The sequence below is a fragment of the Salmo salar genome, chromosome ssa04, assembly GCF_905237065.1.
Source record: "Salmo salar chromosome ssa04, Ssal_v3.1, whole genome shotgun sequence".
NCBI classification, from domain to species: domain Eukaryota; kingdom Metazoa; phylum Chordata; class Actinopteri; order Salmoniformes; family Salmonidae; genus Salmo; species Salmo salar.
In genome coordinates, this window is record NC_059445.1 from 31,161,133 (window position 1) to 31,187,830 (window position 26,698).

General features: G+C 39.4%; 1 protein-coding gene across 3 annotated transcripts in view; it reads right to left on the reverse strand.

Moving 5' to 3' along the window:
- Positions 1-1,118: 1,118 nt before the first annotated feature.
- cblb (Cbl proto-oncogene B, E3 ubiquitin protein ligase) overlaps positions 1,119-26,698 on the reverse strand; it is a 222,107-nt gene continuing 196,527 nt past the window's right edge. The window contains exons 14-19 of one of the 3 annotated variants that reach the window (XM_045716809.1): positions 25,060-25,185; positions 24,637-24,701; positions 24,168-24,275; positions 6,245-6,394; positions 5,404-5,532; positions 1,119-3,220 (exon numbers count right to left, since the gene is read on the reverse strand). In XM_045716809.1, coding sequence (XP_045572765.1) covers positions 2,961-3,220; positions 5,404-5,532; positions 6,245-6,394; positions 24,168-24,275; positions 24,637-24,701; positions 25,060-25,185 — 838 coding nt within the window. In that variant the 3' untranslated portion in view covers positions 1,119-2,960. Of the gene's footprint in view, positions 3,221-5,403; positions 5,533-6,244; positions 6,395-24,167; positions 24,276-24,636; positions 24,702-25,059; positions 25,186-26,698 lie in introns of those variants that run through there. The other 2 variants (XR_006769591.1, XR_006769592.1) reach the window with 2 other exon arrangements.

Below are 26,698 nucleotides of genomic sequence, written 5' to 3' on the forward strand. Positions count from 1 at the left end.
CCCTCTTTTACCTGTTAAATCAGTGTCATAACACTAATATAATTTTATTGTGCATCTCTCTCAGATTTCAGTTAAAACGGTGTTTTCATCTCTATTATTGTTTTCCTCTCCGGTGTCATACTGTAGTGAAAGGCCATTTACTAGTGGTTATTCATGGTTCTGTTTTGCCGTTTGAGGGGGTTCACTGTAAATACGTCGGGTGTGAATGTCCAGCTTGTGTTTTGCTCTATTTATACTGTGTGAGACATGTCAGGTTAGCTGCACTTTGGCATGCTTACTAGAACCACTCATAATACATTCTGATTTCAACCTCGAACATGCATTATTTAAACTGTTGAAAATGTACTGTATGGTGGATATGAGAGTTACATGGAGAGAGGTGTATAAAACAGTAGAGATTTTTTGTGTTTTGGTTTTCTTTTTAGGGTCTGAAGGACTGTAATTGAAACGGTGAGGATGATGGTAAAAGTATGATAGGAAAGTTGTGTTTCCATGCATTTAGTTAATTTAGAATAATCGGGACAACAGTGAAACCAAAGAGGGTAAGATGAGAAGGCCATAAAAGTATTGTGAATACTGAATTTTGTTTTTGTACTTTTGTTGAGAATAAAGTGTACATTTTTAATTAGTGTTTTTTTTTTTCAAGGTATGTCAGCACCAATTTAAACAAAAACACATTTCCATCATGTTCTGTTTGAGATTCTTGCTGTAATGAAAAGTGCTATACATATTAAATGTATTAAAGCTACACTGGTTACACGTTTCATATATGTTCAAGTCAGACAATCACAGCAAATTTAAGCTTCAACTTCAAGTCAGACCTTCCAATATTATGCCACAAAACAAACTATGCATTGTTTTGTGATAAACTCCTCCACCCTATAAATGAGTTTGCATACATCATGGGCTCCCAAATGACGCAGCAGTCTAAGGCAGTGCATCTCGGTGCTAGAGGCGTCGCTACAGACCCTGGTTCAATTCCAGGCTGTATCACAACCGGCCGTGATTGGGAGTTCCATAGAGCGGCGCACAATTGGTTTGGCAGGGGTAGGCCGTCATTGTAAATAAGAATTTGTTCTTAACTGACTTGCCTAGTTAAATAAAAAAAAATGAAAGACTCATGTTAATACTGGCTTTTATGAAAACAAAAAAATCTATAAACAAAACAAATCACTGGTTACTTTAATTACTGAACAATGACAATAATCATGAAGTGAAGGCTTTCATAATGTATAAGTTAATTGCACACATCACAATGCTTAACACGTTCCACAATGCATTTTCATCAAACTAAATTCATGGCAAGAGAAACAGAATGAGAAAACCTCCCCTTCTAACCCAATGAAGGCCACTTCACTTCCCCCCCCCCCTCCCTTTTTACGAGCCAGATGGAATAAAACATGTTCAGTTTGAGACTTTCAAGTTTAAAGATGAAAAATAATTAGACCGGTGCAAAATGAAGCTTCAAATAGGAGAGGAGAAATAATGCAGTTATTGTATTGAAACTGACAAAGCCAGGGTTCATACTGTAATGGGGAGTGAAGGGAAAATGCCTCCTTTTTTTAACGGCATTCCTGTTGATTTCGACTTTAAAATTCCTGATTGTGGCTAATGACGCAAGAGTCACGTTAGGAGCAGTGTAGTTGCTCAGAGGTTTTCTCTGAAAGACACCCTTGTCAAAGCAATGGACCCTGGAATTCGAACGTACAGTTTGTCTCAGGTTGTGTGGGAATGCGTCTACATATTTCAGCATACAATAACTAGGCAACAAAAGGACAACAGAATTTCAAAATAATATTGACTTAATTGTGTAATAGTGGTTGTCCTCTCCATTTGTGATCCACAAGAGCAGTCCTCCCAGGATTTAAATGCTTGACAAGAACCCCACTAACAACACACAATGTATATTCATTTGTAGAACCAGTCAACGCAAAGGTATTGGCTCGGTGGTATTATCTATCTTCATTTTTGCACATAAAAAAAACATACGTTTTTCTATAATCTGAAAGTGTACTAATAACGGTTTGTGCCTTGAGCACAAGTTAACAAATACTTTCAGTGGGGTTGTTGTCTTTCACTGAAGAAATCAAAACAAACACACACGTATGCACACAAGGCTGCATCTGGTTTCATCTGTGGTTCTGAGACGAGAGGAACCGTTAAGGGTCATGTTACTGTCCCACCCTGTTCCTTATTGTATATTCACCAGGTTGCTGCTGGAGGAAGGAAGTGGAGAAAGCAATAGTGGACCTCCAGAGTGGCCTAATGGTGCCTCTGCTACTGACCTGGGAGCTTCTGGGAGTCAATAACACCACTCAAAAGCCTCTCTCTCCCAGCCTCTTCCTACAACAACAACAGCAGCAGCTCATTATGACAGAGAATTCAGCTAGGGCACAAGGAACACCATCTTTATTGGACTGCACACTAGTATACCTATCAGAGAGAGAGAGAATTAGGGGATTGAGAGTGATGGACGGGTCTTTAGGTGTGTTTGAGACAGATGGAATAAGGACCATAGGCACCAATGTCAATAAACATAGAAGAACATGAGCCAATACCAGTCTGTTACAGACACCCCACCCCTGATTGGCTGATTATGAAAGGCTGGGGGATGGGCAGTTGGGGAGGGGGATCAGCAGCAGTAGTGGCAGGAGCAGAAGGGTAAACGCAGAGGCCAGCACTGGCAAAGCTCGCCTGAATTCTTTCCTTCACAGGATTAACATGCTGGTAGACAAACTCTGTCCTCTGTCTCTGATTCGATTTAGCTTCGAACAGATAGTTGTGGAAGGACTCCCGATCTGTGGAAAAATGCAGTCGACGGATCAGCGTTTTCCAAGCTTACTATCTTTTTTTGGTCAGAACGAGCTAGCGAGTGATAACAAGATAAAATAAGCCCTTTCCTTCTACCCCAGCGCACACAGAGGCACAAGTTGTCTCCTATTTCAGTCCCCTTCTCAGAGTTATAGTTTGAGTCTAGGGGCCACTAAGGCAAACTCTCTGAGAATGTTCCGTGCCACGTCCACTTTGTTCTGAGCAATCATGAGTGCCCTCTTCACATCCTCGAAAGAATAGCCCTCTCCCATGAGTTTGGCGATTTTGGCGTCTGTACTCTCACTGGCTGAGTCCTGCCCATGATTCTTCCTCTGATGGATGTCCGGAGGGGTCATCCGAGGGAGCGGCTTAGGCGGCCTGGCAGGTGCCTGCAAATAATCTACGTCCACTGCAAAGAAAATTGAATGGATAAGTCAATGGATGATGGGTAGGTAAAAAGCTTCTTTCAAGTGGCTTTTAGCATAAGTGGCTTTAAGAGCTATTCAAAAAAGTTTCATTAATTATCAATAATGGTTTCATGCATTTGTATTTATTATGCCAAGGCAGCAGCTTCTCTTCCTCGGGTCCAGCAAAAATTAAGGCAGTAATATACACTATAATACAATTTTTAAACATTAAAATACATTTTACAAACGATTCCACAATACATTAAGTGTGTGCCCTCCGGCCACTACCCTACTACAACACAATCCAGGTGTACACGTGTGTATAGTCTGTATGTTATGTGTGTTTGTATGTGTGTGTTTGTACCTGTGTGTGTGAATTTTCACAGCCCTCACTGTTCCATAAGGTGTATTTGCAATCAGGTTTTTTTTATCTGATTTTACTGTTTGCGTGAGTTACTTGAAGTGGAATAGAGTTTCATGTAGCCATGGCTCATAGTCTGTTCTGGACTTGGGGACTGTGAAGAGACTGCTGGTGGCATGTCTTGTGGGTTATGCATGGGTGTCTGTCCTGTGTGCTAGTAGTTTAAACAGACAGTTTATTGGTTTAAGAAGTATCAACATGTCAATACCTTTTACAAAAACAAGTAGTGTGAGCCATGAGAGATTGACATGCATATTATTAATGTTAGCTCTCTGTGTACATTTAAGGGCTAGCCGTGCTGCCCTGTTCTGGCCCAGTTGTAATTTTCCCAAGTCCTTCTTTGTGGCACCTGACCACACGTGCAACCCACGTGTGACTAAACTAGGTCCTGTAGGACCTGCCTTGTTGATATTGTTGTTATGAAAGGAGAGCAGTGCTTTATTATAGACAGACTTCTCCCCATCTTAGCTAATGTTGCATCAATATGTTTTGACCATAACAGTTTACAATCCAGGGTTACTCCAAGCAGTTTAGTCTCCTCAACTTGCTCAATTTCCACATTATTATTCATTACGAGATGTAGTTGAGGTTTAGGGTTTAGTGAATGATTTGTCCCAAATACAATGCTTTTAGTTTTTGAAATATTTAAGTCTGGCGTATTTCTTGTCACCCAATCTGAAACTAACTGCAGCTCTTTGCAATCAGTTCAGTCTCTGTAGTAGCTGACGTGTATAGTGTTGAGTCATCTGCATACATAGACACACAGGCTTTACTCAAGGCCAGTGGCAGGTCATTAGTAAGATTTTTTGAAAGTAAGGGGCCTAGACAGCTGCCCTGGGGAATGTCTGATTCTACCTGGCTTATGTTGGAGAAGCTACCATTGAAGAACACCCTCTGTGTTTTGTTAGACAGATAAATCTCAAATCCACAATATAAGAAAGGGGTGTAAAAAGCCATAACATCTACGTTTTTCCAGCAGCAGACTATGATCAATAATGTCAAAAGTCGCACTGAAGTCTAACAAAACAACTCCCACAATCTTTTCATTATCAATTTCTCTCAGCCAATCATCAGTCATTTGTGTGAGTGCCGTGCATGTTGAATACCCTTCCCTATAATCGTGCTGAAAGCCTGTTGTTCATTTATTTCATGTACATTTTATTGTACAGTGAGGGAAAAAAGTATTTGATCCCCTGCTGATTTTGTACATTTGCCCACTGACCAAGAAATGATCAGTCTATAATTTTAATGGTAGGTTTATTTGAACAGTGAGAGACAGAATAACAACAAAAAAATCCAGAAAACGCATGTCAAAAATTTTATAAAATGATTTGCATTTTAATGAGGGAAATAAGTATTTAAAAAATCATTAAAGTAGTTGGCATCAGTGGTTTTTGTGATGAATGAGCCATCTGATTCAATAAATGATGGAGCTGAGTTTTCCTTTTTGACCCAAATTTTATTTAAGGTCCAAAGATTTGCACTATCATTCTTTATATAATTTATCTTTGTTTCATAGTATAGTTTCTTCTTCGTTTTGTTCTGTTTAGTCACATGATTTCAAAATGTGCAGTAGGTTATGCAGCCAGACTTATTTGCCATTCCTTTTGCCTCATCCCTCTCACCCATAACATTTTCTAACAATTCCTCATCAATCCACAGATTTAACTGTTATTTTGCATGCATTATTGTTGATTGTATTTTAAATAATTCAAAAAGCGAAACTATTAAATAATAAAAAAATCCTACAGTATTAAATTGTACCTTGGGTGGGGGGTAACTGGTCGTACTCCTGGGACTGTGATGTCCGGATAGGGCTCTTCATGTTGTCCCCCGTTTGTCTCCTCACAGGGGGCAGAGGGGCCACAGCGCTCAGCATATCAAACACAGTATCTGAAACCAAACCATTTACAAATGTGAGGGGAAAAGATTGTCTACACTTCAAACAATAACTGCATGTTTGTCATCTATCCACGTAGAATTCTGGCCTTTCATTTTTTTTATTAGAGTGGATGAGAGTGATAGATGCACAGACCTGGCAGATGTGCAGACCAGGTGACACAGCGAGAGGAGCTGTGACCCACTGGTCTGGACATGCTGTCGTTATAATTCCATATTCCGTTCTCCTCCAAAGCGAATACATATATTTGTTCTCTCAAATGTAATTTTTTTCCTGGGGAGTTGAGAACCCTGGTTGTTTGGATTTGAAAATCAAACAGTTGTAATGAACGGGGGGGGGGCTGTGTGTGTCTGTGTGTGGGTGTTTGAGTGAGAAAGACAGAGGAGAACCAACCAGTACAAGCACAGCCCCATTCATTATCGGGGCTTCGTGCCGACAAACATCAAAACTAACTCCCTAGACTCTGAAGTCAGGAGAACTTCGAGTTTGGTATCAGAGATATGCATTTTGTAGAATCAAGCTTTTTTAAAGGACAGTGGAATAGGGATAGGGAGGCGGCAGATTTGTGGCCATCTGATGGATCTAACCCTTGCCACTGAGGGTATATGTGGTTCAGAGTTGGTAGTTTTATCACTAGACCAGATTCTGGCACTCAAACTTCTTTTCTATTGGTATTCTCGAGTTTTGAGGGAAGAAACTGCTCACCGGGGGTTAACAGGAAATGGTCATGTCCGGAGGCAGGCCGGGGAGCTCGTGAGCAGGAGGGGGACGAGGAGAGGCCTGTGAAGCTGTGTCTGACGAGAGCAGGGGGCGAGGGCTGTGAGGGAGGCAGGTTGTTGAACAGCTCCTCTGGTGCTGAGACACAATAGTGAGAGGACAAGCAGATAATGGGTTAGGGTTAAAAGGTAATGTTACCGTCTTGGTAAACACTGCATATGTTGGCTCAATTGGAAATTACCTTTAAAAGGAGCATAGACGACAAAGCGAGATCGGATTGAATCGGCCAAACTTAATTCCTGGAGGGCCGTCTGTCTGCTGTTTTTGTTATTTCCTTCCAATTCATGTAAATTAAGACCTAGACAACCAGGTGAGGGGAGTTCCTTACTAATCAATTACCTCAATTGAAAAAACAAACAAGGAGCGAAAACACCGAGACATCATTTTGACACCCTTGGTTTATGTAGTTACTTTCCAGTGAAGCCTTGTTCAGACCTTAGATAATTTAGTTTTACCAATGAGAAGGGAAATGGACACAACAGTGTGACAGATAATCTAAATATTTCCCGGGGGGAATTAATAGATTTCCCAATTTTACACATTTACTGTCACAGATACATTCACTACTATGGTTGCACATTTTGGGGAATATTCAGAGGTGGAAACTTTCCATGGGAATTAACAGGAATATATGGGAATTAACGAAAATATATGCAAATTAGTACCATTTAAATGTTGATGTTTTTTGCATTGGATATTTTACCATATCATATGGAGACAGAAAGATAAACCTTTTAATTTATCGTAAGTAGACATAATTGCAAATTATTAAATCCTTCCAATAGAAATCAAATAAAATATTTAGTTACGAATGGAAGTTTAATTAAATGAGTTGACTCTTCACATGGGATGATTTCACTGAACAACAAAAGTAAGGGAATATTGAATGATCCCCAATGATCCATCGCATCTCCCAAAAACATTTTCAACATACATCTGTAAAATGATAGTCTAGAAACTAAAGCTTTGGTTGTCTTTCACTCAGGCTTCCATGTCTTCTCCCTGGACCTCCTCAATGTCCACTAGAGGTCGACCGATTATGATTTTTCAACGCCAATACCGATAATTGGAGGACCAAAAAAGCCGATACCGATTAATCGGCCGTTATGTATATATATATTTGTAATAATGACAATTACAACAATACTAAATGAACAATGAACACTTTCATTTTAACTTAATACATCAATAAAATCTATTTAGTCTCAAATAAATCATGAAACATGTTCAATTTGGTTTAAATAATGCAAAAACAAAGTGTTGGAGAAGAAAGTAAAAGTGCAATATGTGCCATGTAAAAAAGCTAACGTTTAAGTTCCTTGCTTAGAACATGAGAACATATGAAAGCAGGTGGTTTTAACATGAGTCTTCAATATTCCCAGGTAAGAAGTTTTAGGTTGTAGTTATTATAGGACTATTTCTCTCTATACCATTTGTATTTCATATAGCTTTGACAATTGGATGTTCTAATAGGTACTTTAGTATTGCCAGCCTAATCTCGGGAGTTGATAGGCTTGAAGTCATAAACAGCGCAATGCTGTAGAGCTGCTGGCAAACGCAGTAAAGTGCTGTTTGAATGAATGCTTACGAGCCTGCTACTGCCTTCCACCGCTCAGTCAGACTGCTCTATCAAATCATAGACTTAATTATAATATAATAACACACAGAAATATGAGCCTTATGTCATTAATATGGTCAAATCCGGAAACTGTCATTTCGAAAACAAAACGTTTATTCTTTCAGTGAAATACGGAACCGTTCCGTATTTAATCTAACGGGTGGAATCCATAAGTCTAAATATTGCTGTTACCTTGCACAACCTTCAATGTTATGTCATAATTACGTAACATTCTGGCAAATTAGTTCGCAACGAGCCAGGCGGCCCAAACTGCTGCATATACCCAACACAATTTCCATAGTTAAAAGAAATTAATGTTAGCAGGCAATATTAACTAAATATGCAGGTTTAAAAATAGATACCTGTGTATTGATTTTAAGAAAGGCGTTGATGTTTATGGTTAGGTACACATTGGTGCAACGACAGTGCTTTTTTTGCAAATGCACTTTTGGCGTAAATTAACAGGCACCACATCGATTATATGCAACGCAGGACAAGCTAGATAAACTACTAATATCATCAACCATGTGTTTCCCTCATCCAGGCCAAGGTGGTGAGACACAGAAGTGATGACACCATAGGCAGGGATGCAAACTTGTGAGAGCCCAAAAAGGTCCTTGCTAGAGGGAAATGCAGGTTTTAACTAATTAAACAACAAAGAATATGATCTACATGTTCAGTCTGTGTGTAAAATAAAAAGTGGTGGTTAATGTGAACCTAATTCACAGCTAAAAAATGTAAAGAAAGCAATCCAATATTATTTGTTGCCTAGACTTTACTGCAAATTACACTCAAGTCTTGAGAAAAAAACAATACACTAATATTGCAGTTAGCCATGACAGCCTTTATAATAGAACGCTTGTGACCACACACACACACACCTAAATATTGCACATGGGAAAAACATCTTAATGTAGAAATAGAATGAAACAAACAGACATTCTATTTTTGCTCTATTATAGTGGCCACTATAAAAATGTGTGGGCAGAACTGAAAAAGCGTGTGCGAGCAAGGAGGCCTACAAACCTGACTTAGTTATACCAGCTCTGTCAGGAGGAATGGGCCAAAATTCACCCAACTTATTGTGGGAAGCTTGTGGAAGGCTACCCGAAACGTTTGACCCAAGTTAAACAATTTAAAGGCAATGCTACCAAATACTAATTGAGTGTATGTAAACTTCTGACCCACTGGGAATGTGATGAAAGAAATAAAAGCTTAAATAAATCATTCTCTCTACTTTTATTCTGACATTTCACATTCTTAAAATAAAGTGGTGATCCTAACTGACCTAAGACAGTGAATTTTTACTAGGATTAAATGTCAGGAATTGTGAAAAACTGAGTTTAAATGTATTTGGCTAAGGTGTATGTAAACTTCCGACTTCAACTGTGTATATATTATATGGTTTGAATTCAGGTTGTATCACATCCGACTGTGATTGGGAGTCAATTTGCCCAGTCGGTTTGGCCGGGGTAGACCTTCATTGGCCGGGGTAGGCTGGTGCTGAAAATATAGCTAGCTTGTTATGCAAGTGTTGCACACCAACAGATGGAGAAAATCTACATCAGTCGAGCAATTTATTTCAACAATAATGTTCTATTTAATTGGACTTTACAAACCACAAGAGGGCTTAATTGGAGTCTATTTCATCGGAGCCTAGACCTACATAAAATAACTTAACTGGCTGAGGTAGGCTTTGAGGCTTTATTAGGCCTACTTACAATTGCAACTGGTCAAAAATGTAGCACATTTTCACAACTGTAGCAGGTGTAGCCCATCATGCAAATGTTTCCTATTAGCAGGACAATATAGTTTTTATAACCCGGGTACTGTTGGGAAACATCCCCCCAACTTGCAATGTATTCGATGCTTAAGTACTCTAAAGTGCTACATTTCTACCTCAAAACAGCACTACTGTATTTATTCAGCAACATCTTTATGCTTTTGTTAATAAAATAAAATAACAAGAAAAAAAGATATTCAAATGCGGATGTTTATTTAACCTGTTGGGTCTAGGGGGCAGCATTTGCACGTCTGGATAAAAAAAATGTACCCGATTTAATCTGGTTACTAATCCTACCCAGTAACTAGAATATGCATATACTTATTATATATGGATAGAAAACACTCTAAAGTTTCCAAAACTGTTTGAATGGTGTCTGTGAGTATAACAGAACTCATTTGGCAGGCAAAACCCTGAGACATTTTCTGACAGGAAGTGGATACCTGATGTGTTGTATTGACTTTAAACCTATCCCATTGAAAAACACAGGGGTTTAGGAATATTTTGGCACTTCCTATTGCTTCCACTAGATGTCACCAGCCTTTACAAAGTGTTTTGAGTCTTCTGGAGGGAGATCTGACCGAACAAGAGCCATGGAACGGTGATGTCCCATTAGACACCTGGCGCGCTACTTCATGTTGGGTACCCTCGTTCCAATACGTTATAAAAGACTATGCATTCGTCCACCTTGAATATTATTCATGTTCTGGTTAAAAAAGGCCCTAATGATTTATGCTATACAACGTTTGACATGTTTGAACGAACGGAAATATATTTTTTCCCCTCGTTCATGACGAGAAGTCCGGCTGGCTTACATCATGTGCTAACGAGACGGAGATTTTTGGACATAAATGATGAGCTTTTTTGAACAAAACTACATTTGTTATGGACCTGTGATACCTGGAAGTGACATCTGATGAAGAGAATCAAAGGTAATGGATTATTTACATAGTATTTTCGATTTTAGATCTCCCCAACATGACGTCTAGTCTGTATCGCAACGCGTATTTTTCTGGGCACAGTGCTCAGATTATTGCAAAGTGTGATTTCCCAGTAAGGTTATTTTTAAATCTGGCAAGTTGATTGCGTTCAAAAGATGTAAATCTATAATTCTTTAAATGACAATATAATATTTTACCAATGTTTTCTAATTTTAATTATTTAATTTGTGACGCTGACTTGACTGCCGGTTATTGGAGGGAAACGATTTCCTCAACATCAATGCCATAGTAAAACGCTGTTTTTGGATATAAATATGAACTTGATAGAACTAAAAATGCATGCATTGTCTAACATAATGTCCTAGGAGTGTCATCTGATGGAGATTGTAAAAGGTTAGTGTATCATTTTAGCTGGTTTTATGGTTTTGGTGACCCTGTCTTTGACTTGACAAAACATTACACACAACTCTTGTAAATGTACTGTCCTAACATACTCTAAATTTATGCTTTCGCCGTAAAACCTTTTTGAAATCGTAAAACGTGGTTAGATTAAGGAGATGTTTATCTTTCAAATGGTGTAACATAGTTGTATTTTTGAAAAATTTGAATTTTGACATTTATTTGGATTCAAATTTGCCGCTCTTGAAATGCACCTGCTGTTGATGGAGTGCACCACGGGTGGCACGCTAGCGTCCCACCTAGCCCCAAGAGGATAAACTACATTTTAGTCGCACTTCCACCCAGCTCCACGGCCACAGGTAAAACCTTGCTGAGATTATCAATGTATTTGTTGCATTGTTGTATCGTCAATTTCTCTAGCCAAAACATCTTGATGGCCTTGACCAGTTCATCTTTGAGCAAATTGCTCAAGGGTGGAGATGACATCATTGAATGTCTCGCCAGCTTTGATCCATGCCTGGGCATGCAGGACGCGAAGTTCTTTGTCAGACAAATCCTTGGGTCGAAACTACAGAACAGTACAAAACAAGAGAACACACATGGTTAATGTTCTGCTAAAAAAAAATACAATGTGAAAATGTGCAGCATACAGTAAAGACCAGTAGTCGATTTATTTAAGCATTATTTTTAGCATTATTAGGCCTACATTAAAGTATCGTAGCCTACTGTACCTGTTCATTTTCCTGGGCTTTCGAGTTCGGCGTAAAACAGGCATCTGATGATAGTGTTTGTGAATAGCACTGTCTGTGACCAAAATCCCCAAGTCTACCAGTATTTTTGAAATGTCTCCAGTAGATTTTCCGTACATCCTGAAAGTCCTAATCTGCTCACTTAAATGAATAGAGATCCTGGTCATGGTGCTACAGTATAATCAAAGTGAGGACAATCAGCAATCTGCTGTATACTTATAGCCTATTGAAACCTGAAAGTCACGCCTTTCCTCACCCCGCCAAAAACACCACCCTTAACACAGTTACCATTCAAAAACGAGCTGTTAATAAAAAATAAATGACATTGCGACCAAAGAGAACAAACTAAATGGACATAATTTTCATCAAACCAGCTTCTTTCTATGGTGCTACCTGTTCCAGGGTTAGGACCATAACCACCAGAGGACTTGAAAATGAGCCAGAGCTGAGAGGTATTTTGGTTTCAGAGCATTTTATAAAAAAAAAAAAGAGAGAAGGTATATAGCCTATCAATGAGTATGCATACTGTATAATACAATTGATAATTGTGTACTAAAAACGTGTTTTTGCTGACCTTACAACCATGCCGACAACCATCCGTGGAGATCAGTGGACAAAGGGCTGGACAACAGGCCAACGAAAAAACGCATGGTTGCCAAGAAAGCGGTTAGTTAAGCTAGATTCTTAAAATGTGTACGCAGCATTTGTGTGTTGGAGTCACTTTAAATTCTTAATTGATCTACCGTTTCTATCATAGGCCACTGTAATCGATGGGGGCTCAGGGCGGTACCATTCTGCTCATCTGATGAAGGTGCTCATGGGTGAGGTTCAAACTTTGAAGACCGAGATCGAGTCATTGAAGGCAGACCATCAGAAAGAGAAACATTCTCTGAGGGCAAAGAAACAGGCGACAGCTGATGCATTGGTCCAGAGCCAGGCGGTATTGGCGGAGAGTCACTCCTCATAAGCGGAGAGTCAGGCGACATTGGCGGAGAGTCAGGTGGAGATGTGTAACCAAAGAGCGATACCACGAGTGGGCACAGAATACCAACTGGGATGGATCTTGAGTCAATGTGGCTTACCAGTGTTCATTATTAATACTATGTCTCAGAAGTTTCCATCCATGACTGATGCAACCCGAAAAAGCATTAAAGACAGAGTTAATGAGTACTTGAAGTCACGAGAAAGTCTGGACAAGGCCTACTCTCCCTTATGTAAGGAATTAGGCACTTTCCCATGTTTACTACAGTATGTACTGTATGCTATGTTTTGTTAATAAAATAATGCTAAAATACTATTTCAAAATTCTGATGTTTATTTAGTTATGAATCCATAACGAATGACTTGTTCAAATATGCCATGATATTCTTGAGATATGTGTTGACTGAATATAAGCAAGTGATTTCAGCTTTTTTGCCTTTTTCTCGGTTAAATGAAAACGAAATCTCCAAAATATCGTTACTTTTTAATCAAAGTGATTATTATTATTAATTCATCTCACATTGCTGGAATCTTTTAATGTAGACTGTACTATACTGACTCTGTTTTACAAATCGATCATTGAGAGTATTTTAACTTTTTGTATTGTTTGTTGGTTTGGCAATGCCACTGTCAGCCAGAGAAATAGGCAGAGAAGGATTATCATCACAGCAAGCAAGGTACTTGGAGTCAAACAGACAGGCCTGGAGGAGATCTTTAAGGTCCGGCCCCTTCGCAAGGCTCACAAAATCCTTTTAGACCCAAGCAACCTCCTGTACCCGGACTTTGAACTTAGACCCCTCAGCAATCATTTGCGCCAGGTGTGATATCCCTCCTAAATTGCTCGGGCTAATGTTCCTATCGATTCAGTAAGGCCAGCAGGCTAGTCTTTTTTTATTGGTATGTAACTGTTATGAAAGTTGTATTGTCAATTTTGTTTTGTATTTAAATGTCACTTTAAACGTATATATGACACTGCAACCAAATTTCCCCATGGGGACAATAAAGTCAGTAAGTAAGTAAATTAATTTAGAATTATATAAAAGCCCCTTAGGATCTGTGAGAATATCTAACGGAAAATGCCCCTTAGATATTAATTTAGAGTCCTCCAATCCTCTAAATGTAATTATTGGCGGAGAGTCACGTCATTTAAAAAAATATATACTGTAGGCCTACCATAGGCGAAATAGGTGTCACTAGTGTTGAGTAATGTCTAATGAAGGCAAACAATTTAGAATCCTCCAATTAATTAAGCAAGTACCAGTCAAAAGTTTGGACACACTTACTCATTCCAGGATTTGACTTTATTTTTACTTTTTTCTACATTGTAGAATAATAGGGAAGACATCAGAACTATGAAATAACACATATGGAATCAGTTGAGAAAAAAGTATTATTTACAAGGACAGCCTACTCCTTCCTCCCCAACGAGGATTTGAACCAAGGTCTCCCACTTGCCCCGCATTCTGTAGTACAGACATGACCTGCTCTCTCTTACGTAAGGAATTAGGCATTTTCCCATGTTTACTACAGTATGAATTGTAGACTGCACTGTAGCCAAATAAACAAATAAACACATTTTGTTAATAAAATACTGATAAAAAAATACTCTTTCAAAATGTAGATGTTGATTTAGTTATGGATCTATACCGAATTCATATGGGAATAAATATCACTGATTTACAGAAATATTGGAACAAAGATGTCTAATGAAGGCAAACAATTTCGAATCCTCCGATCCTGTAGCCTACTCCCGATGTCACGTTGTACAGTGCCATAGCAACCCTGAGGGTTTCATTTTTTGTTTTTCTCTGAATAGAAACAGCATAATATTAATCAAATTAATTAAGCCAAATTTCTTAAAATCAATCCCATATACTATGTTATTACAAAAAAGGTATTAAATTCTCTGGTAATACCAATATGGACTACTATCAAATGCTTCTCAAAGATGCCCTCTGGTGATCTAACTAGCAATAACTTGCAAAAAATGGCTTGTAATTAAATGATGTGCAACAGAATGCTGCGGCAGCATGCAAGGTGTGCCGCAGTATGACACAACTTTTAAAGGAGGAACCACTGTAGTACATACCAACTGACTTTCAGCAATTATGCTAATCTAATGATTATGCTACACCTTCAACTTCCTTCAAACTGCATGCAGAGACATACAAATGGTATGCATGAGTCTGTAGGAAATTAGCCCAAAACCCGAAGTATCCCTTTAATGTGTTATGTTGTGTTCTGTGATTAATGGCTAAGCTTGTACTCTGCCTGTTCTGCAGTCTTAATGAGACTGGCATACAGTATGTGCATGTGATACCAAAGAGCCTACTAAAATGAGGTTGTTAAGATTGACACCATTCATGAGCTTCCGAATCGAGAAGCAGTCTTGCTGGCGTCGCAAATTAGCTTTTTGTTACCTAGTTGAGCTGTTTTACAAGAAAGCGGCTGAGATGACTCAAACACTGTAGCTAGTTAGCAAGCCTGCTGCAACAATGCTATTGGGGCACGGGAATATTAGATTTGTCATTTACTTTTAAGTTAGCATATTTTAGCATATTAACATATGTTCTAATATGCATCTACAGTACTCATATAGTGTGGCCATCTTTGAATGCATCAACGTTATTTTCTTAAAGTCTTAAGGAACTATTGTGATGAGTCCAAAGACCTAATTTGGACTGAATCTGACTTTTATCTGTGAGAATATTTTGTATGATTATTTGAAGCAATTAGCGTTACATTGTCAAAAAAAGTGAATTGTTAATAGTTTCTATATTTTTGTAAGATATCAATGCCAAACTTAACATGATTCATCATGGTAATGTCTTTGATGACCCTCAACATTTTTAAGTTGATAGGCCATTGTGAAGTGGATTTACAAAGGATTTAATTGGATGTATGAATAACTCATCCATATCTTAACCAATCCCTTAACTAACTTAAGAGATGTACCATGGGCCTACATACCAAACATTTGGTGTTATTTGGACTTATGGTTCATGAGAATAAGTTTTTCAAAGGTTTTCCAAAATGTCCAAGATGGAGGAAAATCTATCTTGACGCATACAAGGTTTCAAGTCTTCAGGTCAAACAAGGCAGCGGATATAAGGGTTTAAGTGAATTTGCTTATAACAGCGCCATCTATAGGCCAATCAGTGCCATTATTTTTGATCAAGTAATTCATGGTCTCTAGTTTGTGTGCCAAATTAGATTATTTTGTACCAATCTAGTTTTAGTTATTTGAACCCCTAAAAATTTGCTGTGAACCCCAAAAACTTGGCCAAAACATACTAAGCATTCTTAGTGTCAGCTATATAAAGAACTCTGCATTTTGGTAAAGGTAACCCCTCTACGGTAGGGGGCAGTATTTTCACGGCCGGATGAAAAACGTACCCAAATTAAACGGCCTACTACTTGTGCCCAGGAACTGGAATATGCATATTATTAGTAGATTTGGATAGAAAACACTCTGAGGTTTCTAAAACTGTTTGAATGATGTCTGTGAGTATAACAGAACTCATATGGCAGGCAAAAACCTGAGAAGAATCTAACCTGGAAGTGAGAATTCTGGTGCTTGTAGTCCTTTCAAGTCATTTCCAATGGAACATTGGGTTAGGGTTCATTTTGCAGTTCCTAAGGCTTCCACTAGATGTCAACAGTCTTTAGAAAGTTGTTTGAGGCGTCTATGATGAACAGAGACCGAACAAGAAGGCTGGGAAGTTGTAGACCCATCAGTTCATTGGCACGCGTTCATGTGAGAAGGGACCTGTGTTCCAAAACGTTATTCAAGACACAGGAACCGTCCAGTTGGAATATTACTGAAGTTTCACGTTCTAAAGGCCCTAAAGATTGATGCTTTACAATGTTTGACATGTTTGAACGAACGTAAATACATTTTTTTTAAACTTTTCTTTTCGGCGCGCTTCCTACATTTGGAGTAGCTGAACTGAACGTGCGAACAACAAGGAGCTATTTGGACATAAATTATGGAGTTTATCGAACAAAACAACATTTATTGTGGACCTGGGATTCCTGGAAGTGCCTTCTGATGAAGATTATTAAAGGTAAGTGAATATTTATAATGCTATTTAATATTTTAGATGACTCCAAAGTGGCGGCTATCTTTATTGCCTAGTGTATTTTTCTGAGCGCAGTACTCAGATTATTGCAAAGTGTGCTTTCCCAGTAAAGTTATTTTGAAATCTTTCACAGCGTTAGCATAAAGGAGATGTTCATCTATAATTCTTTGAATGACAGTTTAATATTTTATCAACGTTTATGACGAGTATTTTTGTAAATTGTAGCACTGATTCACCGGCAGTATTGGAGGCAAAATATTTTCTGAACGTCACGCGCCAATGTAAAAGGCTGTTTTTAGATATAAATATGAACTTGATCGAACAAAAAATTAATGTATTGTGTAACATGATGTCCTAGGAGTGTCATCTGATGAAGATCGTCAAAGGTTAGTGCTTCATTTAGATGTGTTTTGGGTATTTGTGATGCATGCTAGTTGCTTGGAAATGGCTGTGTGGTTATTTGTCTCTATGTACTCTCCTAACATAATCTAATGTTTTGCTTTCGCTGTAAAGCCTTTTGGAAATCGGACAGCGTGGTTCGATTCAGGAGAAGTGTATCTATAAAATGGTGTAAAATAGTCCTATGTTTGAGAACTTTGAATTATGACATTTTGTGGTTTTAAATTTGGCGCTCTGATTTTTCACTGGCTGTTGAATAGTGTGGGACGATTGTGTCCCACCTCCCCAAGAGAGGTTAAGCTACACGGCCCAACAGTCAAGAGTGTCTCATTATTGCAATGATTCATCGATATTAGATAAAGATGATTGTTTGAAGAAATTAAATAGTCTCTTTCAGTATGAAGTTCCACGACACCACGCACACTTCCAACTCAATCATCAAATTTGCAGACAACCCAACAGTAGTAGGCCTGATTACCAACAATGACGAGACAGCCTACAGGGAGGAGGTGAGGGACCTGGGAATGTGGTGCCAGGAAAATAACCTCTCACCCAACATCAACAAAACAAAGAAGCTGATCGTGGAATTCAGGAAACAGCAGAGGGAGCACCCCCTTATCCACATCGAAGGGACCGCAGGGAGAAGGTGGAAAGCTTCAAGTTCCTCTGGGTATTTTATTTTATTTATTTATTTAACCTTTATTTAACGAGGCAAGTCAGTTAAGAACAAATTCGTATTTATAATGACAACCTACCCCAGCCAAACCCTAACCCGGACAACGCTGGGCCAATTGTGCGCCGCCCTATGGGACTCCCAATCACGACTGGTTGTGATACAGCCTGGAATCGAACCAGGGTCCATAGTGACACCTCTAGCACTGAGATGCAGTGCCTTAGACTGCAGTGCCACTTGGCGTAGACATCACTGACAAACTGAAATGTTTCACCCACACAGACAGTGTGGTGAAGAAGGCGCAACAGCGCCTCTTCAACCTCAGGAGGCTGAAAAAAATGTGGCTTGGCACCTAAAACCCTCACAAACTTTTACAGATGCACAATTGAGAGCATCCAGTAGGGCTATATCACCGCCTGGCACGGCAACTGCAACCCCCTCAACTGCAAGATTCTCCAGAGGATGGTGCGGTCTGCACAACGCATCACCAGGGGCAAACTATCTGCCCTCCAGGACACCTACAGCACCCACAGGAAGGCCAAAAAGATCATCAAGGACAACAACCACCTGAGCCACTGCCCATTCACCACGCTATCAACCCGAAGGCGATGTCAGTACAGGTGCATCAAAGCTGGGACAGAGAGACTGAAAAACAGCTTCTATCTCAAGGCCATAAGACTGTTAAATAGCCATCACTGGCACATTAGAGGCTGCTGCCTATATACATAGACTTGAAATCACTGGCCACTTTAATAATGGAACACTAGTCACTTTAATAATGTTTACATATTTTGCATTACTCATGTCATATGTATATACTGTATTCTATTCTACTGTATCTTAGACTATGTATTACTCATCTCATATGTATATACTGTATTCTATCATATTCTACTGTATCTTAGTCTATGTATTACTCATCTCATATGTGTATACTGTATTCTATTCTACTGTATCTTACTCTATGTATTACTCATCTCATATGTATATACTGTATTCTATACTATTCTACTGTATCTTAGTCTATGCCGCTCTGACATTGCTCACCCAGATATTTATATATTCTTAACTCCATTCCATTACTTTAGATTTGTGTGTGCTATGTGTATTATTGTGAAATTGTTAGGAATTACTTGTTAGATATTACTGCACTGTTGATTTGGCCTTGTGTTTTAGGTTATTGTCCTGCTGAAACCTGAACGTGGTTTTCTTCTAAGATTTTGCCTGTGCTTAGCTCCATTACATTTATTTTTCATCCTGAAAAACTCCCCAGTCCTTAACGATTACAAGCATACCCATAACATGATACAGCCACCACTATGCTTGAAAATATGGAGAGTGGTGCTCAGTTATGTGTTGTATTGGATTTGCCCAAAACATAACACTTTGTATTCAGGACAAAAATTTAAATGCTTTGCCACATTTCTTGCAGTATTACTTTAGTGCCTTGTTGCAAACAGGATGCATTTTAACCTGTTATGGCTAGGGGGCAGTATTTTCACGGACGGATAAAAAACGTACCCGATTTAATCTGATTAGTACTCCTGCCCAGAAACTAGAATATGCATATAATTATTAGCTTTTGGATAGAAAACACTCCAACGTTTCTAAAACTGTTTGAATGGTGTCTGTGAGTATAACAGAACTCATTTTGCAGGCCAAAACCTGAGAAGATTCTGTACAGGAAGTACCCTGTCTGACCATTTCTTGGCCTTGTTGATTATCTCTATCTATTACAGGGGATCTCTGCTCTTACGTGACACTTTCTATGGCTCGGTTGACATGCTTCGAAGTACGGTAATGGAATATTTAGAAATCTTTTGTCACGAATTGCGCCATGCTCGCGACCCTGATTTACCATTTCGGATAGTGTCTTGGAACGCACGAACAAAACGCCGCAATTTGGATATAACGATGGATTATTTTGGACCAAACCAACATTTGTTATTGAAGTAGCAGTCCTGGGAGTGCATTCTGACGAAGACAACAAAGGTAATGAAACTTTTGTAATAGTAAATCGGAGTTTGATCAGGGCTAAACTTGGTCGGTGTCTAAATGGCTAGCCGTGATGGCTGGGCTATCTACTGAGAATATTGCAAAATGTGCTTTCACCGAAAAGCTATTTTAAAATCGGACATATCGAGTGCATAGAGGAGTTCTGTATCTATAATTCTTAAAATAATTGTTATGTTTTTTGTGAACGTTTATCGTGAGTAATGTAGTAAATTCACCGGATGTTTGCGGGGGGTATGCTAGTTCTGAACGTCACATGCTAATGTAAAAAAGCTGGTTTTTGATATAAATATGAACTTGATTGAACAAAACATGCATGCATTGTATAACATAATGTCCTAGGGTTGTCATCTGATGAAGATCATCAAAGGTTAGTGCTGCATTTAGCTGTGGTTTTGTTTTTTGTGACATTATATGCTAGCTTGAAAAATGGGTGTCTGATTATTTCTGGCTGGGTACTCTGCTGACATAATCTAATGTTTTGCTTTCGTTGTAAAGCCTTTTTGAAATCGGACAGTGTGGTTAGATTAACGAGAGTCTTGTCTTTAAAATGCTGTAAAATAGTCATATGTTTGAAAAATTGAAGTTTTCGGATTTTAGAGGAATTTGTATTTCGCGCCACGCCCATCATTGGATATTGGAGCAGGTGTTCCGCTAGCGGAACGTCTAGATGTAAGAGGTTAACTCTGGAGACTCCTTTGGTGTCTAGAAAGTTATGCAGATCTGCCTTTGGTTTCCTTGTGCCTTGCATGTGGAATGATCTACAATGCACTTTAAAACTGAAGGAATTGGTGCATCTAGGGCATTTCAGACGGTTGTTAGGAGACCTTTTTACAGATTTTTTTTAAATTTATTTGCTTTTTGTGTATTGTTGTGCATAATAACGTGTATTTGAATGTGTATATAAATGTGTAGTTTAATGTGTTTATTGTATTTTGATGCTATATAGAGCTCATCTGGAAAAGAGACCTTGGATCCTGGACTTCCTGATGGGCCGCCCCCAGGTGGTAAGGGTAGGCAACATCACATTAGCCACGCTGATCCTCAACACTGGGGCCCCTCAGGGGTGCGTGCTTAGTCCCCTCCTGTACTCCATGTTCACCCACGACTGCGTGGCCAACACGACTCTAACACCATCATTAACTTTGCTGACGACACAACAGTGGTAGGCCTGATCACCGACAATGATGAGAGCCTATATCGAGGAGGTCAGAGACCTGGCAGTGTGGTACCAGGACAACAACCTCTCCCTCAATGTGAGCAAGACAAAGGAGCTGATCGTGGCCGAACAGGCCCCCATTAACATCGATGGGGCTGTAGTGGAGTGGGTCAAGAGTTTCAAGTTCCTTTGTGTCCACATCACCAACAAACTATCACGTTCCAAACACACCAAGACAGTCGTGAAGAGGGCACAACAACACCTTTTCCCCCTCTGGAGACCGAAAAGATTTGGCATGGGTCCCCAGATCCTCAAAAAGTTCTACAGCTGCACCATCGAGAGCATCTTGACCAGTCGCATCACCGCCTGGTATGGCAACTGCTCGGCATCTGACTGTAAGGCACTACAAATGGTAGTGCGTATGGCCCAGTACATCACTGGAGCTAAGATTCCTGCCATCCAGGACCTATATACTAGGCGGTGTCAGAGGAAGGCCCAAAAAACTGTCAAAGACTCCCATCACTCAAGTCATAGACTGTTCTCTATGCTACTGCATGGCAAGCGGTACCGGAGCGTCAAGTCTAGGACCAAAAGCCAGCTTAACAGCTTCCACCCCCAAGCCATAAGACTGCTGAACAATTAATCAAATGGCCACCCAGACTATTTACATTGATACCCCCCCCCTTTGTTTTTACATTGCTGCTACTCACTGTTTATTATCTATGCATAGTCACTTTACCCCTACCTACATGTGCCCCTACCTCGACTAACCTTTACCCCCGCACATTGACTCGGTACCGGTACCCCCTGTATATAGCCTCGTTATTGTTATTTTATTGTGTTACATTTTTATATGTCTTCCCTGTGGCTCAGTTGCTGTTTGCAACGCCAGCATGGTGTGTGCAATGCCAGGGTTGTGGGTTCGATTCCCATGGGGGGGCCAGTACAAAAAATAAATAATAATACAAAAAAATTACATGTATGCATTCACTACTGTAAGTCACTCTGGATAAGAGCATCTGCTAAATGACTAAAATGTAAATGTAATCGATTTTTTTTTACTTTACTTTGTTTTATAAATATTTTCTTAACTATTTCTTGAACTACATTGTTGGTTAAGAGCTTGTAATTAAGCATTTCACAGTAAGGTCTACATTGTTGTATTTGGCTTGTAACAAATAACATTTGATGTGATTATACAGATAATCACATATTGTTGCCCTATTGTGTGGTCTGAACGTAGTAAAAAGTGGATATTTTATTCTGTAAAATTAGAAATCGTACATCCTTCCGCTTGCACAACCAGCGTATTACAGCTGTGAGAATGTATTTAAGTATTTTGGAACACTAATCAACATGACAATGCTTTTACTGATTGCACATAAAGGATGATACATGATAGATTGCCTGCTTTGTTATCCAACTGAACTTGTGTCCTTTCTGTCATCCTGGGAACCCCGATCATTGCTGCTAACAGCTATGGTTTATATTTGCCATACAGTTTCATAAAACATCTATTTCTTACAAATACATTTAAAAAGCATGTTGGAATATATTGAACAAAACATTTCAAAATATATTTACCAAATATGTTGATAAATACATTTTTTTCTGAGGCATTTAACATATATTGTGATCAATGTCCCCTCTAAGCTGAGTGAGTGCATGAGCGTGCAGTAGCCTGAGACTGCAGTGCAGAACCCAATATCAGCCCATGGAGAGAAGCACTCAATTTTCTAGAGTTTTCCCTGTTAGTTAACACTATCAGCATTTCCCTTTACTGTGGCAATTGTGATCAAATCAACACAATATTACCCACTTTCAATGCAACATACCCGAAACAAAACGAACTACGTAAGATATTTTGTTGTAGGCAGAACACATTGGAGTAGGATTCTATTCCATTGAAATACGATTTAACCAATCGGAGCTGCAGTAGGCCTATATGCAAATTAACCATTGCCATATACAGTATGGATCTGTGCCATTTACTTTGAACTGGACTGTGTTTACACTACAGCATGAGCGGTCATGAGTAGATGTGCTTGTTTTGAGATCAAAGTGAGGGCTGCATGAAGCCACATGTGTACATTTTGTTAATATCATTTTGCTAGTTATTAGCCCAGTTATAGATCATTTGTAGTCAGCAATAGGGGAGTGATTGCTTCCAAGAGCACAAAACATGTAAATTTCTAGACCTTTGAAAAGCAAGGAAGGTAAATAGCTTTGTTTTGTAATAAAGGGACAGTGTTGTATTTTGAGACAGGCTTGAATAAGCTAAGTAGCCAATAGGCAGAGGGTAGCATAATTTGTCTGATTCTCTGTAATAATTGTATGGGAATAATAATGCATTTTATTTAGTAAAGTGGTTTCTTGCATCAAACAAACAACATTTTCAGTCACCTCCTTGTCTGAAGGACAAGTGGATAAACAGGTTAATGTCAATCCCTACATGGTTTTTTTCAAAAGTCTCATGGAATGTAGGCCTACACTGAACACCATACATTCGTTGCTACTGTAGGCTGAATGATATAACAGCTATTTCCATGTTAAATGTTATGAGATGCATTTTCTCCTTTGTTTTTGATGGTAGGCCACTCTGGTAGGCCTACATTATGATCAAATAGCCACAGCCTACTTGGCCACTGTTAAAACAGTAACTTAAGTTGTGTACAGCCTCAGGTTGCACAGAATTTTCACAACGTTCAAGTTTGCGCTCAGCAGACCTGAAATTTGCTCAGTGCCTACATTTTTTGGAGGGAATATTGATTGTGATATACATTTTAAATGCATTCCGTAATATATGTTGGAATGTATTTAAAAAATACATTATTTGGCCAATTTTAAATATTTCACATTTATCCTAAAATGTGTCTCTAAAAATATATTTTAAATGCATTTTTTTTCCCCGTATGGGCTGCTATGCGTGTTTTTAAAGTTGTCTGAAAAACGTACCAAAGCTCGCTTGCTCGCTCGCTCGGACAGACGGACGGACAGACAGACAGACAGACAGACAGACACGAAAGGGTGAGGAGTTGTAGGGTGAGGGGCTACCTTGAGGGGGAAGTAGAATGTCGTAGTCTGAGGGCGTTCTGTTGTGGAAGGGACAGAGGGCGGCACGAGCTGCCCCAGAGAGCAACGCCCCTGATTCAAAATGCCCACCTGAGAATCACAAGGACAGGTTAACATGATCGGAATGGCAGGCTAGGCATCAGCTGCTCATAAACCGATAGCACACTGCGGCAAAACTATTTTAGGCCGGTACCACCTTTGTCTATGTTTAAGATTTTACTCTGTGGTGGTATTGGCCAATGACTGGACACAAGAACACGTTCGTGGATCTCACACACATGCACACACTCGTGGGGATGATGATGATGATGATAATGAAGATGACACTGAGCCCTAAGTATTAACAACAGTGTCAGCTTTGATTTCTTTCACACAGAACACTTCCAGTAATAAGCAGAGCCAACTACTGGTAGATCAGGTCCAGAACTTGACATCACCACTTCAGCCTTACCATACACAAAGGGCTTGTGCTTCTTTTCCCCTGCAGAGGACTCCGAGGAGCCATTCTCCAGATTTCTGATAAAAAAAGGCAAAAAATAGAGAGATATTACATTTGTCCATATATTTGTCCATATATTTTGGGGTTTTTACCAACTCAAGACTGATTATACTGCACAGCACCCGCAGGTTGCGCTTTGCTGAGTAATAGTTGAAATCCAGCTTCATCCAGGAATTCATTCTTCCCTTTCATGCAACTCCTACAAGTTAGACCAAATCTACATTTGGCAGCTTTTTCACTTATTTATTGTATCTCTATTCCAGAATAAAAAGGCTGCGTCCCAAATGGCACACTATTCCCTATGGGCCCAGGTCAAAAGTAGTACATTATTTAGGGAATAGGGTTCCATTTGGGATGCATCCTCTGTGCTGGTACCTGTTAGGGATCCGGACGGAGACGCAGACTGGGGAATGGGATGAAGGGATCTGATCCTCGTCTTCAACACGCTCTGTTGTTCCTCTTGCTCTCCCAATGCCAGGTGTGGTGAAAGGATTGAGGTGTCTGGAAAACAAAGCAACCATTTTACATTTTAAGACCACCCAGGTTTTAACATTAAAATATAGATTTTTCCAAGCAAACTTCCATTGTGCTACAAATATAGTACCAGTCAAAAATGTGGACACACCTACTCATTTAGGGGTTTTTATTTGTATCTTTATTTGTACTATTTTCTACATTGTAGAATAATAGTGAAGACATCAAAACGATGAAATAACACATATGAAATCACGTAGTAACCACAAAAGTGTTAAACAAACAAAATATATTTTATATTTTAGGTAGCCACCCTTTGCCTTGATGACAGCTTTGCACACTCTTGGCATTCTCTCACCAGCTTCATGAGGAATGCTTTTCCAACAGTCTTGAAGGAGTTCCCATATATGCTGAGCACTTGATGGATGTTTTTCCTTCACTCTGCGTTCCAACTCATCCCAAACCATCTCAATTGGGTTGAGGTCAGGTGATTGTGGATGCCATCATCTGATGCAGCACTCCATCACTGTCCTTCTTGGTCAAATAGCCCTTACACAGCCTAGAGGTGTGTTGGGTCAATGTCCCGTTGAAAAACAAATGATAGTCCCACTAGGCGCAAACCAGATGGGATGACGCATTGCTGCAGAATGCTGTGGTTGCCATGCTGGTTAAGTGTGCCTTGAATTCTAAATAAGTCACTGACAGTGTCACCAGCAAAGCAACCCCACACCATCACACCTCCTCCTCCATGATTCACGACAGGAACCACACATGCAGAGATCCTCCGTTCACGTACTCTGCGTCTAACAAAGACACAGCGGTTGGAACCAAAAATCTCAAATTTGGACTCATCAGACCAAAGACAGATTTCCATCGGTCTAATGTCCATTGCTCGTGTTCCTTGGCCCATGCAAGTCTCTTCTTCTTATTGATGTCCTTTAGTAGTAGTTTCTTTGCAGCAATTCGACCATGAAGGCCTGATTCACGCAGTCTCCTCTGAACAGTTGATGTTGAGATGTGTCTGTTACTTGAACACTGTGAAGCATTTATTTGGGCTGCAATCTGAGGAGCATTAAACTAAAATAAACTTATGCTCTGGAGCAGAGGTAACTCTGGGTCTTCTTTTCCTGTGGCAGTCCTCATGAGAGCCAGTTTCATCATAGCGCTTGATGGTTTTTGAGACTGCACTTGAAGAAACTTTCAAGGTTCTTGAAATGTTCTGGATTGACTGACCTTCATGTCTTAAAGTAATGATGGACTGTCGTTTCTCATTGATTATTTGAGCTGTTCTTGCCATAATATGGACTTGGTCTTGTACAAAATAGGGCTATCTTCTGTATACCACCCCTACCTTGTCACAACACAACTGATTGGCTCAAATGCATTAAGAAGGAAAGACATTCCACAAATTAACTTTTAACAAGGCACACCTGTTAATTGAAATGCATTCCGGGTGACCTACCTCATGAAGCTGGGTGAGAGAATGCCAAGAGTGTGCAAAGCTGTCATCAAGGCAAAGGGTGGCTACTTTGAAGAATCT